This window comes from Cryptomeria japonica, chromosome 8 (assembly GCF_030272615.1).
Source record: "Cryptomeria japonica chromosome 8, Sugi_1.0, whole genome shotgun sequence".
Classification (NCBI taxonomy): Eukaryota; Viridiplantae; Streptophyta; class Pinopsida; order Cupressales; family Cupressaceae; genus Cryptomeria; species Cryptomeria japonica.
In genome coordinates, this window is record NC_081412.1 from 368,176,276 (window position 1) to 368,193,334 (window position 17,059).

General features: G+C 38.7%; 1 protein-coding gene across 3 annotated transcripts in view; it reads right to left on the reverse strand.

Moving 5' to 3' along the window:
* LOC131066316 (uncharacterized) overlaps positions 1-17,059 on the reverse strand; it is a 127,547-nt gene that overhangs the window by 31,509 nt on the left and 78,979 nt on the right. For 2 of the 3 annotated variants that reach the window (XR_009111649.2, XM_058001052.2), the window contains exons 6-7: positions 13,992-14,073; positions 11,641-11,748 (exon numbers count right to left, since the gene is read on the reverse strand). Coding sequence is in view for 2 of the 3 variants with exons in the window: in XM_058001052.2 (XP_057857035.2) it covers positions 11,641-11,748; positions 13,992-14,073 (190 nt within the window). In the remaining variant the exon portion in view is untranslated. The remainder of the gene's footprint in view (positions 1-11,640; positions 11,749-13,991; positions 14,074-17,059) is intronic. The other variant, XM_058001053.2, reaches the window with a different exon arrangement.

Below are 17,059 nucleotides of genomic sequence, written 5' to 3' on the forward strand. Positions count from 1 at the left end.
AAACCCCTGTTTTAAAAATTGATTTGAAATTTTGTTGGGGTTTATTTTTTTTAAATTTACTGGTAAAAAATAAATTTATTGGGTTTTTTGTTAGTGCTGGTGAATATTTTACTGAGCATGTTTATGGTTTAGTTTTGTTTTAAAAAAAAATTATTAAAAAAAAATGTTTTAATGTATGTTGGGGGGGTGTTGGGCACCACAGACCCCATGGCGTGGGGAGTCGTGGCTTCCCCATTGCCATGGGGAGAGCCATGGTGGGTGTGGACCACGCCATGGTCCACCCACAACCCTGTGGGGAGGGCCATGTCGTGGCCCACACAGCCACTGCCCCTCTATTTGCCACATACGAGTAAACGATTAAGTGCAGGAAGTAAATGCACAGAACATAATGGAAATATATTAACAAACTAGTCTCTGTATTAATTCAACAGTCCATGTACATCAAGTGCTTATAACATTACACCGAGATACGACTATGATGATGATACTAAGAAGGAAAGGTATGCAATATATAATACCCGAAGGAGTGCAACCAACCATCGCGTCCAACTGCCCCCTTCGGGACGATTAACTAACTGTCCTAACCCATTATTACACATGATAACATAACATAACATAATACAACCACCTATAATGATTATTCCCCGCAACACCCTCCCCTTTAAGGGGCTACGAAGCAGCGCATAGCGTTTGGTTTTTTTTTTAATTTTTTTTTTTTTAATATTATTTAATAATATTTTTAAATATATATATATATATATATGTATGTATGTATATGTATATATATATTTATATGTATATATTTATATGTGCATTTTTATATGCTGGAAAATGATTTTCTTTAAAAATAAAGAGAAAAGGGTATTTTATTTTAAAAAGGAAAATAGCAGATTATTAAATTTAGATTTATATATTTATATATATTTATATATATATATATATATATATATATACTTGTGTTATACCAGATGTGCTTAAGATGTTTTTGAAATGTTAAATGGATATGACAAATACAGATTTGAATTTTTAACTGAATGAGTGGAATGGTTATTATTAAATGGATTATTTTGGAAACATAGAAAAGTTAGAAACCTTGGCCAATTTTATGTTTTGAATGAAAGAAAAATGAATTGTTATTCTAAATTAGTGAAGGTGTTTGTTTTATCTCTGACTATCTTCATATTTAATTTAAAACTGCAAGTCCTCAGTGTTGAATGGTATTAGGCTTTTTCGTGTGGTCTTTTCCATTGGTCAGTCATGTGAGTTGGCTATGTTTCTTCAATTGATTTAATCTAGGTGCAAGGGCTTGTATGACCAAGTGTTTCTCAATGGCCTTGAACTCCGTTGTGTAACTTTGTTTTGGTACTTTGGCCTTGGAGTTCTTTTGGGGATATTTGTTTAGTGTCATAAGGGAGAGAGACTTTCAAGTGGGGGTCGCGCGCAAAAAGGTTAGCAAGATAACCCCTCGAAAGTTGGTTAAGTGATAAACTAATAATATATTAGGGGGTTGGGTAGCTAAAACATTAAGTAAGATAATTGTACCTCGCTCATGGTTGAGTGCTAGTACAGACTCAGGATGCAATGGGAAGGCCTGGAATGGCAAACCAACAACCTTGTCCTCACAAAAGGATTGTTTGGGTCCGCATGAGACTTGGATGGGGTCAGGGGTTCAGGAGGTTACCAGGATAACCCAAGATGGGGGTCGGAACCTATGGAGGCCTGCCAGGATAACCATACCAAGCTATGTGATGACACTCTTCCCTTATGGTCACTAGTGTGTAGCCTTGTTGGTATAACCTGAGTTTTGCTGTGGAGTCATGTTCTGCGAGTTTATGATTTATGTGAGTTTCCCGATGTTGTGCTTCGACCATGTGTGCATACCTTGTAGGTTGCTAGTGGGTCTTATTTCTATCTCCTAGCACGGTGGGGTGGTTCTTTTGAGCCACATGGTCAGGTGGTAGTGCCACTTTCTATCGGGTGTGTTTGTTCTTTCTTACGGGAGTTGGCTTCACAGGTGTTCCAGTTGCTCTTGGATTCAAGCGTCTTGTTTATCCAGTTGGATCCGATTTGTTATCTTGGATCACTCTTTGTATATCTTGGACCTTATATGGTCAGTTGTATTATTTGATATGTATGCCTCCATGGCAAGATGTAATTTTAAATGTAAACATTATGTGTTCATATGAGACTTAGTGATTTGGTGCAATGTAATGTTATTTCAATCATATGATACAAAACAAATGTATTGATGGAACTTAAATGGTTAAATGTACATGTTTCATTAGAATATCAATTGTAATGTAAAGGAAAGAATCATCATGAATGGAATTTAGGTAAGTTAATCATATCTCATACTATTGAATAAATTAATCATTGTTTAGTGTAATTATGTCTTTATGAATAAATCATCTTAGATTGGATTAATTAACGTTAAGCAATGTTTAGTTTAAATCATGTTAACCATGTTGGGAAACCCTTTAGGAGTTAAGTTAAGTCTTTCGTTGTGTAAATTAAATGTAATGTTAACTTAATGCATCATTAAACTTATTAAAGTTTTTTTAAAAGAATTATTTACACTCTTTTCTAGTGTTTTAGTTTAATCCCTTCGGGGTTTCCTAGCGGGGCGTTACATGTTCTTAATGGAATTTTCAGAACAGCACCAAGTAAAGGAGGTTTCAAGCTTGATACTTACATAGCTTTGGAGAGAGGACATAAATATGACATCTACATGTTTGACAATCCATCCTTTGGATTGAGTGATGTTTTATATTATACTAATCTTTTTTGGGTTTGGTTCTGAAGACAAACATTGCTCCTTGCATCTTAGTTGTTGATGCTTTCAAGGATGGGTCACAAGAGATTACCAAAATGGTCACAAACTTCCTTGATGTGCATGATGTTATGATTGGCACTTAAAGTTATGATGTGTACCTTTCTAGTTATGTTGGATATTATTCTTGGTTGGGTATCCATGCTTGGGATCTTCAACAAGAATTGATTGTCTCAACAAAAAGACAATCAAGAACAGGTACCCCATTCCGAGAATAGATTAGTTGATAGATGAGTTACATGGTGCACGTTACTTCTCGAAGATAGACTTGCGCTCTGGGTACCATCAGATTAGGATGAGAGAAGAAGATGTAGAGAAGACAACCTTCAGGTGCCATTACGGCCACTTTGAGTTTTTGGTTATGCCATTCGGCCTAACCAATGCTCCAGCTACCTTTCAAAGTTGTATGAACCAGGTGTCCAAGAGACAGTTAAGGAAATTTGTGCTTATATTCTTTGATGATATCCTGATATACAGTAGGACATGGGAGGAGCACTTACAACACTTGGAGGAGGTATTGAGCATACTTGAGAGTGAGTCCCTTTATGCCAAAGAATCTAAATGTGAATTTGGCATGACGGAGTTATTGTACCTCGGGCACATCATTAGCGCAGATGGAGTGAGGGTGGATCCAAATAAAATCAAAGCTATAGTTGAGTGGCCTACTCCTACTAATCTTACCCAACTCAAGGGTTTTTTTGGTCTATGTGGTTTCTACAGGAGGTTTGTGAAGGGGTTCTCACAGACAGCAGCACCACTTACGGATTTGACCAGGAAGGGAGCCTTTGTATGGACAGAGACAACTCAGAAGTGCTTCGAGCACTTCAAACAGTTGATGACATCTTGTCCAGTATTAGCACTTCCAGACTTCTCCAAACCATTCGAGCTTCAGTGTGATGCATCTGGAGATGGGGTGGGTGCAGTCTTAATGCAGGAAAAGCATCCCATTGCTTTTGAGAGCAGGAAGGCTGGAAGCTAAGGGGAGTGGAGAAGAGCTACTCCATATATGATAGGGAGTTGTTGGCCACAATGCATGCATTGGCCAAATTCAGGTCTTATCTGGTTGGGGGTAAATTTGTAATTAAAACAGATCATAACAGTATAAAATATTTTATGAGCCAAAGAGATCTTAACGATAGGCAGTAGAAGTGGACCACCAGACTACAAGCATATGATTTTGACATCAAGTATGTCAAAGGGAGGAAGAATGTAGTGGCCGATGCACTTTCTAGGAGACCGCATGTATGCTCTCTGGTTGAGATTTCAGCAGACTGGAAGGAGAAAATAATAGCCGAATATGCTAAGGATCAGTGGGCAACAGATTTGATAGAGGGATTTATACAAGATGATAGATCTGTGGTGGTTAATGACCTTATCCTGTACAAAGATAGGATTTATTTGGCACCTTCGTCACAATGGTGGCATGCCTATCAACATGTGATAGGTGGTGTTGTAACAATGTTCGCCCAAATGTAGCAAGCGAACCCAAGCCTTATGTTGCGCTGAGACGTAGTTCCTGAGATAACCCTCTAGCCATTTGTTCACAATCTCGGTCTGTCCGTCTATCTACGGATGGTAGCTCGTGCTGGGTGACAACTCGGTTCCTACCAACCGAAATAACTCCATCCAGAAGGTACTCAAAAAACAGCTATCCCTGTCACTGACTATGTTTCGTGGTAGACCATGTAAGCGGAATACCTCACGGAAGAACAACTCTACCACTTGAACTGCTTGATATCCTGTGGGGATTTCAAAAAAAATGGGCATACTTGGTCAAGCGGTCAACTACGACGAAAATGCAATCCTTTCCTTGCACTTTAGGGAGCCCAGTAATGAAATCCATCGAGATGCTATCCCATTTCTGGTCGGGGATTGGCAGTGATTGCAGCAGTCCGGTCGGTAAGGTGTGCTCAGATTTGTTCTGCTGGCAAGTGGCGCATTCCCGCACATACTGCAGGATGTCGTTCTTAAGTCCCTTCCAGGAAAACCTTTATCGGATCTGTCTGTAGGTTTTCAAGTATCACAGGTGTCCGACCAAGGGAGAGTCATGCATTTCCTTCAGAATCTTTTCCTTCATCTTGGACTCGGGTACCAGATAAATTTTGTCCTTGTAGTAAATGATGTTGTCAACCACATTGTACCAGTCATCCTACACTTGACCATTCATCAATTCGCAGGCAAAAGTATTCTTGGAGTATTCAACCAACAGGTGTTCCTTCCAATCCACCGAAATCTGCGATAGAGAACATATGGTAGGCGTTCTTGGCAGGGTGTGAGCTACCACGTTATTCTTTCCCTTCACATACTCAATGTCGAAATCAAATGCCTGGACTTTGCTCACCCACTTTTGTTGTCATTCATTTGGATCCCTCTGCTCTAAGAAATATCACAAGCTATTGTGGTCTGTCCATACGACAAACTTTGCCCCGACGAGGTACTGTAGAAACTTCGTCAGTGCGTACATGATGGCGAGCATCTCCTTGACGTACATGGAGTACAACCGCTTAGCTCCCGAAAGCTTCCGACTCTCGAGGCAATGGGGTGATGGTCTTGCATCAACACTGCTCCAATGCCTTCACCCGATTCATCGCACTCCAGGATGAAAGGGCGAGTGAAGTCTGGTAGTGCCAGAACCGGACACGTACTCATAACTTCTTTTCATTTATCGAAGGTATGTTGCGCCTGCACAATCCAATGGAAGGATCCTTTCTTTGTCAGATCTGTCAGTGGTGCACCAAGCTGTGAAAATCCTTTCACAAACCTTCTATAATCTGCACAATCCGAAAAATCCACGCAGCTCCGAGAGAGTCTTGGGTGGAGGCCAATCCAAAATTGCCTGAATCTTCTCCTGGTGAACTTGTACCCCCTCGACGCTGATGAGGTGACCCAAGTACAGGACCTCAGTCATTCCAAATTCACATTTGTACCTTTTGGCATACAGTGATTGCAATTTCATAATCCCTAATACTTCATCCAAATGTCCCAGGTGTTCCTCCCAGATCTTGTTGTAGATGAGTATGTCATCGAAGAATACCAGTAGGAACTTACGCAGTTGTTTGTTGAAGATGTGGTTCATGCAGGACTGGAAAGTGGCCGGAGCATTGGTTAATCCAAACGGCATGACCAAGAATTCATAGTGTCTGTAATGGCAACGGAAGGCTGTCTTTTCCACATCTTGCTCCCTCATACGAATTTGATGGTGACCGAAGCGGAGATCAATTTTGGAGAAATAGACTGCGCCATGTAGTTCGTCCAACAGCTCATCGATCCTGGGAATGGGGAATCTATTCTTGATAGTCTTCTTGTTCAGTGCACGGTAGTCAACACACATTCTGAGAGTTTCGTCCTTCTTCTTCACCAGTACCACCGAGGACACAAAGGGGCTAGAGCTGGGCCGGATCCATCCTTTATCGAGGAGTTCCTGGATCGTTTTCTCTATCTCTTCTTTGAACTTCTTCGAGTGGCGATAAGGTGTGGTGATAACAGGTTTTGCTCCCTCCTCCAACTCAATGGTGTGCTCAAACCCTCGGTGTGGGGGTATACCAGGGGGAATATCAGCGAAGATCAAACTATGCTTATCCAAAAGAGATTGAAGTTCCTCATCCTGGTAGTAAGTCGGTTGCTCTTTCACAGGTTTTGTCGAGATCAAGCAATGTGCTACCCAGACTACTTCATCATGTCTAAAGATGGCTTCCACTTGTTTGGCAGAAATCTCCCTCAGGCCACCATTCGACATTCCTCTGAGAACCACCTTCCTACCATCTACCTCGAATGAGAACTCCGTCCTTTTGAAGCTTTGCGTATACTGGTTGATGGTCTCCATCCACTGAATGCCCAATATGGCATCTGTGTCATCCAGATCTACTACAAACAAGTCGTCGGTCACCGTGTAATTTCCCATAGTGATGCTCAGTTGCAGAACCAGGTGAGTGCATGATAGGAGATTGCCTCCTGCCACCTTGACATCGAACCCTTCATGCTCCTTTGTACACAAACCCCTTCGGGTGACGAGTGATATTTATGAAGTTGAGCGAGGCCCCACTGTCGAGCATAAGCAGGACTCGTTGCCCTTGGAATGTACCACGTATCCTAAATACACTGCACCTTGGGGTACCCGCCAGTGTGGCAATGATGCCTCCCCTCCGTACCAATGTGGAGATTCTCTCCGCCACGCTGGTTTCTTCAGCAGATTCTTCCCTTGGTAGTTCACTTTCCTCGTGCTCCTCTTCTCCATCGGACATCACTTCAATATAGCGAATCTTTCCTTTCCCCAAACATCAGTGTCCTAGTTACCATGGGTCCTTGCAGGTGAAACAAAGCTTCTTCCTTTTGAGTTCTTGTCTTGTGGCTTCATCGAGCGATGACCTCTTCGGAAAGGGTTTATTATCCTTCTCCTTCGGAACGAAAGGTGGTTTGGTATGAGCAAAATTTCTAGAAGAGGAAGATGTTGCCATATTACGGGCCTTTTTTATTCCTTCCATGAGCATGCTGGGGTTGAACCCTTTCACCTAGCCTTTCAGTGGTTCCATTAATCCATCCATGAACAAGACCACCAATCTCTGCTCTGAGATGTATGTTACCAACATGGATAGTCTCTGGAATTTTGCGATGTAACTATCCACAGGTCCCGATTGTTTTAGTTGCGCCAGCTCCTTGAAATTGAGTTCTGGATCCTTCTCGTCAAATCGATCTATGAGCTTCTCCGTGAAGTCGGCATAGGAAGTTATCTAGTCATGGCCGAGAGTGACCATCCCATGATGCCACCATTCGTGTGCGACTCCTTCCGAGTGAAGTGTTGCAAACTTGATAGCTTCATCTTCAAGCATCAAGTTGAGTTGGAAGTAGGTATCTGCTTTTTGAACCCAAGCTCGTGTCGAGGTTGCTCTGGTCCCCTCAAAGGATGACAGGTTGATCTTGCCAACCTTCCACTTGATGTCATTGTTATAGTGTCCATAATAGCCCCGACTTTTGCCGCCTGAGTTTTTCATCCGGAGCTCAACATAATCCTTGAAGGATATGTCCCCCTCGAGATTTGCATCCCTCCAATCTTGGTTCAACTGTGCTTGTATCTCCTAAAAGGTGGGTTCTTGCTCCCCGCGTGGCGCTTCTGATTTTTGAGGAAAAGTCGGCATCAACGGCCGTGAATGTGAGCGTTGAATGTTTGACCTTCCAGTGACCGAGTCATCGCCCTGCCCATTTTGTTCTCCATTTGTTTTTCCCAGGGCCAATTGTCACAAGGTTTCCTCCATGATTTGTTGTCGTTGCTCTCCTCTGGTTATGGTGTCGTTGAGCTGAGCTTGGCTTCTGGTTAGCTCCCTTAATAGTGCCATGACTTCTCTTGCAGGGTCCTGTGGTTCCCCCATTCAATCGGCCGAACGGTACCTCCTTCTAGTGTACACTTGCATCCACTACATGACAAGCTGGCAAGATCACCAGCTCTGATACCACTGTAATGTTCCCTTGTTAATGTATGGTAAGGTTGTGAATGTAGAGGTGTGACCATACGGTGAGGGTGAGGGTGTACAGTGGAGGTGAGATGCGGGTGAAGGTGTTACGTACGGTGAGGGTGTGGAATCGTACGGTGTAGGTGAGGGTGTACGGTGTAGGTGAGGGTGTACGGCGAGGTGAGATGTACGGTGGAGGTGAGACGTACAGGGGGATGTACAGTGGGGGTGAGGTGTACGGTAGTATAACCGTATGGTGGACTTTAGCGTGTGTGCGGTGAAGGGGTTGATCTTCCGTAAGTAATGAACTCTGAATATTAGGAATCCCTTATGCATGTATATCAGATTAATAGATATACAACTGGAGAAAGTAAACAATGATGAGATTCAAGATTGCCAGATCCGGAACAAGTACTCAGAACAGAATAGGGTGAGGGGTGAATCTCACCGAAACTGCAAATACCAAATAGGGAGGGTCTTTCACCTCCGAAATGGCGGATAATAGAACTCCAACAGGAATTCGCACAATAGAGAAAAATACCAAAATTCGCATACTAACACAAATGACAGACTCGGCCATAAATATGGGCTCCGGGAAATTTCCCGAAGGGTTACAAACAGGCCAACACGACCAAACTAAGACTTGCCTAATCTAATTAAATAAAGGGCCTGAAAGATTTGTTATTAAATTTGGGGCCTTACAATAAAGTAATTAAATTTATTATTTAATTATATCGGGGACATCACAGTCCCCAAACAGTGTGGTTATGTAGATGTATAGGGTGCGGCCCAAATATAGACATATATAAATGTCTACGGCATCCATGCATCCAAATGTATCATATATATACTTAGTATCCAATGCATAGATACATGTATTCAGGTAGAAGTGGGGAATTATCCACATCTAATAAAGTGGTAAACATGCTGGCCAATCTTGTTATAAAAAATACTTATAAATTTATAATCGATTACTCAATATTTGGAACTACAAGATCTACCAAGCCTATTGAAAGCTGGAGTTTAACTCGAAGGAAATGTCAATTGAAGTGTTAGATATCTGAGTCACTTCCATCCTTCTCCTTCCAAGTCCAGCATGTTAACCTTTAACACTAGGTATCAAAACAATAATCAGCCTAACTTTTTAATGATTTTTTTGGTGTTCTTTAATCAACCCACTATATATCATATCACTTTCACCACTCTATGTTACCTAACATCTTTTAACCACCATGAAAAAAATGCCCTTATCTATGCCACACCTCCAAGACATACTCGCATGCCCCTAGGAATTACTCCCAGCTTCTTTTCGCCCCACCCAGTTTATTCTGTCTCTGCACTAATATTCTTTTTTCTGTTCACTCGTGTCCTTATAACACCCACACTCTATTATTTCTCCCTACTAGACACCTCTTCAAAATGCCATCTGCTACTCCAAGTCAGGTCTCAATGATGAAAACTTTCACTGGCTTTCACATCTTTCACTCTGCAATCAAATCATCAGCAAAACATAGATTTGGAAATTGATTCTCACAATAGCAACTCCTCTGCCTTTAGGATGAAAGCACACATAATTTTTGTTGATTATAGATTAAAAATGTGGTGGAAAAGAATTGAGGTGAATTCTGGTGCTGTATTTATTTAAGTAAAGAATGACAAGGCATACAGAAGAGGTTCAACTAAAGTTAATTCTTTTACTTTTTCCCTTTTTCCATATATTTTGCAATTCCCTTCCAATTCCAAACAGCTCACCTCAAATTTCACTGTAAATTTTTCATGGTTTCTCACTGTTGCAAACTTTCTGTAGCTACAAAACATGGCCACTGAAAGATTGCTTAGAATTTACCAATTAAATCCCCAGAAACTCCCCCAGGTTCACTGTGATTTCACTATAAGAATTTATCCTCAAAAAAGCTCTAGAAATCAGAGAAATTATATAACTTAGAGGTCAGGGAGAGGAAAATGCAAAGAAAGAGTAAGTAAAACCCCTGAATTGAATTAGCAACAAAGGATGAGAGTGAAGAAAATTCACTTGAGAAATGAAGAGTGAAAGGAAGTGCTGTAACAATCCTCAAACACGCAATCTCCCTTGATGATGAGGAGCAGCAAAATATCAAGGCCATGAAGGGCAAATTTATTGTTCTTGCCACTTCTTCGCTTACTACCCAACATGGAGGTATCCACCTAAATCAGCTATTGACACTCTTGCTATCTCTAATGCCCCCCCCCCCACTTTTTCAAACCCCAATAATTTTCCGTAACGCTTTTCAGCCACTGCAAATCTTTTCTGCATCTGAGCTATCACGCCTAAATGCTTGGGCTAGAGCATCACTCACCCTCACTTTATCCAGTTCGATCTTCACTTTCATTTTCCCTAGCCTCTATCCATCATCCATATATTATTTCCTATGTTACCCGGGGACGCGTCCCCGGTATTTTTTTCAGCCGTCCCCGTCCCAGGGACGGGACTCCTAGGGGACGTCCCCATAAATTCTGCATATAGACAATGAATTCTATAAGCAATTTGACTTTGACTCTCAATTTAACACAAATTTGCCATAAGAACTCTACTAGTTCTTATATGTTAAGGTTCTAGAATGGATATGTGCATGTTTTATACATGTTTTCATATGAATATTTTAAATTTCCCTATTTATTTTAATTTTCCCTACTTTTATATAGCCGTCCCCTAGCCGTCCCCAAAATTGGCAAAAAAAATCACCGTCCCGGAAACGCATACCCCCATCCCCTGCCGTCCCCATCCCGGAAACTTGGGGTAAGATAGATTATTTCATCTCCAATCCAACTCTTCAGCCCATGAAATTTCTCTCAATCAATCATCAACCTCTGCCCATGCTTCTGAAAGGAATCCCTCCATCCTTAATACTCAATCTAGACAGAATGAGCTAAAGTAGACCCATATCTACTTACCATTTTGCAAGAAATCTCTGAAGCCATACAAGCACAACAAAGCCATCTTCGTGAAACAAGGAATCCCAATCCATACCTTCAAACATGTGTAATTGCTCTTCACAGTTTCTCCTCATTTTGCACAATGAAATACTCCTATCAATCTCAAGTCCCTGTGGTCTTTGTAATCTTAAATTTGGCCTATTTTTCCCCCCCTGAGGCCCCCTTCACTGTAACATTTCCATCTTAATATAATAATTAGTTTATCAAAAAAAAGATATGCTTACAAATGTCCACATAGATAGATAAAGAGACCAATAGTTATGATATAGAGAGAGGTTCATTTTTTATCAATATTTTGAATTTTTTAAAGATGGATCTCTTATCTTCTTTTCTTTCAATTTTAGATACCGCAAAACATTTCCAAAGATAAAAATGAAGTAGACCAGTACTAACCTTGACTACTAATCCAGAATCAACTCCCCGTCTTCTCATGAGCATTAATAAAGACTCCTCATAACCTTCATGATAAAAACCAGCCATTATTGCCTCTCTTCCAGATGCCTGTAGTCCAATCACACAAATGTATAAGCACACTATTCTTGGATACTCCTTAACAGAGAACATTCTAATCTTCATCATATCATTATTGCCTCTAAGTTGCTTGTGGACCACGATCGCACTCATAACAAATATAAACCAATATAACAAAAGGCAATACATATTGGAACTTTAATATCCAGGCTATATCATCTCATACTAATAGTTTCCTGTTTCTAAATCCTTTAGAAAGTTTTGAAACAATGCCAAGATCATGAAATAGATATAGGTTGTGGTTAAAACAATGCTTCGATCATCAGGCAAAAGCTAGGTGAGAAAGGTGCAGCTCATTTGTTGCTACATGGAAAACAAGCAAATAGCCTCCCAATGAGATTGAATCACATTCAAGTGTGAATAAAACTATATAATACTACCAACTGTATCCTCTCAACTCACTGACTTCAGTATGGTCATGAAAATGCTAACAGTGAAACAAATTAAGATGTAGACCTAGGGACAATCTTATCCCTCTCTCTTTATGCTTCAAAGCAGGGGTGATACTCCCCATACAAAAGATACCTTGAAGTAAGCTTAAAAAGCATGGAATTGAAATACTCCAAAGATATTCAATAGAACTAAGACAGTGAATGTATAAACAAGTATTTGTCACTAATCCCAGTATGCATGCCACTAAAACATATGCTCAAATATGGTAAGTCTCAAGTCTCTTACAAGTCCGACCTCCCTGACCAGCTCAGTTTGATTTAATACCCAATTGGCTTGGACTTGCAGGTCTCAGACTGTTTGTGCTGGGTCCTGTTAATATAAAATAAACCCATACAACTAAACACCAAATGAGGTGCATAGAACCCTCTAGAGAGATACTTGAGAATAGTATTAAATCCAAAATCAGTTGAGTGGGATTATTTTGAGCCCATAGTTCAAAATGGCCATTATTCTACTATCTCTACCACGACTTGGCCATATAGTTTAGAAGCACTACAAATAAACAACAAACATTTAATAAATGTAATTTTATTTTAATGTCATGTCTTCTTAAGAGTTTTGGTGGCGGAAAGGTATCTTTCCACTGATTTTGACAGTTCTGAAAATTGAGAATAAAGTATTGCATGTAATGTTTTGTTGAGGAGTTCTATACAGCCTAATATATAAAGGATAAAGTTCATTCTATTATTTTTAGTATATGTAGTGTTGCCTATAAAGGCTATATAATGAAATTATCCATCATAAATATATTGTATTTCTCATCTTGTTTCTTATCTTTATAAAATTCCTTTCTATTGTTGAAAATTTCTACTTTTCGATAAGTTATCTCGTATGCCATGAAAAGTTTGGATTTTGACAATTTAAGAAACTTACAAAGAGTTTTCATTTTAATTTTGCCAAACCCAAATAACTTGTTGGATTCATGAAAAATAAATTTGCCATGAAGAATATAATGTATAGAGAAAGCAAACTATTTAATTTTTTGTATTCTCAGTTGCAATATAAAATGCATTTCTTCAGAAGAAGTTATTGTCAGGGGGTTAGATAAAACTTTCTGAGAATGTCCAAAACTGAAGAATTTTACACATACAGGTCAATGTAGCTCAGTACAAATCTATGCAGAGAAGCCCTTGTACAAGCAAGAAATGAAGTTATTTCTTTAACACTGAAGGCTTGCCACATACATTGGGCGACCAGGTACACCCATACCCAACACAAATAACTAAATCTATAGAAACTTAACCGCCAAAGTTAATCTTAGGCCATATTTGCCCACTTGGGTGCTATTATCTCATTTAAACAAGTACTATCAAAAGTTGCATGCTAAGGGACTGTTTGGATCACATTTAGAAGAGATCAAAGCCAGTGGACTGCAAGATGGCTACACTGATGATGATGAGGAGGCATATGGAACGTGAAAGGAAGGAACAACTAAAGCTCTCCCAAAAACAAACACCACCATTTCTATATTTTTTGTGGTAGATAACTAAGAAGATCATGAGGAATAACATGTAGAAAAATAAGTAGATAATAGGCCAATAACATATAAAAATTTGGATAAGGACATGTCTTTCAGATGTTTCAAATATAGAGCTTATGCTTGATGGAATATAGAATTTTGATAAAGTTTTGAAGGTATGTATGCAATTTAGCATGTCCCCTACATAATCCAAACCATAGACACTTAAGGTCCTCACAAGTAAAGAATAATACTTGCATTGAATGCTTCTTTTACTAATACAGAGCAAGAATTTCCCGACCTTCACAAATTGTTGAACTTTCTCAGTTGTTGCAATAGGTGGCCGCTTTTTGATATGTTCCCTTAGACCAATAAGTGAATATCTGCAAAATTGATAATACAAAGAGGTTAACATTTGCATATTATACAATAAGAAGATAGAAATCGTTTCTTCATCTTTGCAACAGTTGTCAAAAGTTCAAAACATTTAGTCAGCAAAACCATCCTTTGTTCATTTTCAATGCTGAATGGTAACTGCTTATGAAGACTTCTAATATATTTTAAGTGAGACCATATGCTGTACCTGTTAGTTTTGAAGAGTTACATGGATAAGGTACTATAGAAAGTTTTGGTCGTAACTCTTGTTTCATATAAAACTGAGCTCTTCATATCATTAGGATATTTGCTAGCATGTGTTGTTTTATTGTTTCTTTTGTTGTCTATTATATGTTTTTGTCAAGAATGTATATGCCAAATATATCTCGTTGATTTTAAAATAATACATTTTGATTTGATATATGTCAGCATTGATGAACCCGATACATCAGCTTGAGAGTAGTTTTTGTGAATCTGAATAGGCAACTTCAGTTTTCAGTCAATCAAAACCATCAACCAAGAGGCAGCTATCAAGGCAACAAAAGAACTTAATAGTTCAGAGGTCAGAACAGTTGTTATTGTTGAAATTGACCTAAGGCATATAAATTTTTCAGAAGCTAAGGTAGATGTGTTGCCTAATCAACTAGGAAAACATTTAGTGTCAAATGGAGGACTATTTATGGTGTTAGAAAATTCAGCTTTCATAAGTATACAGATTTTAGAATTTATACCATGGTTATTGGGAGACCCATCTCCTAGCCCCTGAGACGCATCTCAAAGATGGAGATGTCCTCAGAAACTTCCCAATGCATAGGGTGCTTTTGGCTGTCTTCCCCAAAGTCTCCTGACCAAAAATTGACATCTCCCGCCAAAAAGATTTGGGCAAAATGCAATAAAAGGCAAAAAAGGAAGGCAAATAAATTAAATAAGCCTGCAGCAAAGCAAATTCATAGGGAAATAACTAATAAAGAAAACGTGTCATAGGAAGACAAAAATCCATGCAAAGTTATAGTGATTGGATCTACTGACAATGTAGGCTTTTTGAGAGGGACATAACCAGTTGTAAGACTGATTTCCTATCTAGTGATGGTCTAAAGAGAACTTGCCTTTACTATTTAGCTAACAATATTGAGTATGCTCAACACCTATATTACCTTACTTTCACTAAACCATTTAGACTGGCTATGGTACCAATAGTATAAGCAATTTTAATTTCAATTTTTGTTCAATTTTAAAGTTAATGTTAAATTTTCAGCTGTTCTTGTTTTCAAAATTCTTTGTCATGATATTTTCAGGAAAATATTAAATTACATTAAAAAAATTGTTGTCTCCATGTACCCCCTTCTCCTATTTTTTAAAATTAGTCGTACCAATACCAGTACTAGTCTCCGGCATCTCCAAGTACCCCCATCTCCTGGTAACCTTGATTTATACATAAAAAAGAAAGAACACACTTGACCAATGTCTGCTTGTACAGAAAAGGATCATAGTTCATTGTTGACAATATTACTAAAACACAATTAGTGCCTTTGATGATAAGAATCAATTAGACTACTTTCCAGACACATTGAAAAATATGATATGAGATGGTATCATCAGCTTAAGGATAACCAAAAGAAAACGGGTGAGGTTAGAAAAATATAGAGTAAAAGAATTGAACGGTTTGTTGGTGTTTCCAATTGATTGCCCAAGAATTCCTATGAATAGCCATGTTCAATCTATAGATTCTTGGATCAATGGCCAACAAACAGGATTCAACTGAAGGTTGTAATCCTCTACACTTTAGGCTCTACAAGACCAAGGTGGGTTCTTCTAAACGATGTCTTATGATCTACTGCATTCTATACTCAGACATTGTAGTAAAGAAGATAATTCTCAATGAAAACATACCAAGGAAAGATTGATTAACCTAGAATTTGGCTCCATTCTTCATTATTCAACATTCATTTGATATTTGGCTCTATTCTTCACTATTCAACATTTATTTAGCAATTGAGAGTAAGAACCCTAATCTACACTACACCTAACAACATTAAAATAAAATGATTTTGACTTTTGAGATTTTTTTTGAAAATGTATTAAACCATAAACAAATCGGTTCCTATTCTAGGGCATGGGGTCAAACATGAAACTACAAAAGAATTTCTATCAGCAAATTATGTCTAACCAATGGATTTGAATGTGTTAATGCCTTACATAAACAACTCGCTTATGTTACCACAAAGTTCTACTTATAGATCCAAATTTTCCATTCACAATTACAGTAATTTGATCAAAGCAATTTGACTCCTTGAAAGAAAACAATGAACAAATAACACAATCACAGGGAAAACTACAATGACAAATGCAAACATCCTTGATATATTGTATTCATATAATTGGAATGTACAAAAAAGGAGACAACACTATGATATTATCATTGAAACTTTAAAAAACTGGCAAACATTTGTTTATAGAATCAAGCATTTACAGTCTGCATATTCAATCTATGACCTATACTCAGCACTACTCTATTCTACCTACCCAATACAAAATTTCAAAACCCTTTGTAATGGTCAAGCTTCAGACCATGTACACATGTCATATGTTCATTTGACAATCTTTTAAAATGAGAGAACATACCCAAGGTATCTTTGTAAGCACATTAGACAAAATTTATTTGCACCGCTTGGAGGGAGTATTGCATTTGATGCAGTGCAGACTTTGAAGAAGATTCAGCATCTCCTCAAACTTGATTGGCTCAAAAACAACTGAAGAAAACATAAGAAAGCTAACAAGTAACAATAAAAAATGGGAAACCAGGGCACTAAAATTTGATGACAAATCAAAATGCAACCTGAATATACTTTGTTTTCATTTCAAATCGGTAGATTCCCATGACTCGTAGGTCTAGCAAGATTCCACGCAGGGTAAAGTATAATTCAAGTGCATTCTTCTCTTCTTTGTTCAAACATATCACTGTTTAAACAAGTTTATCTTGGATAAATGCTCTAT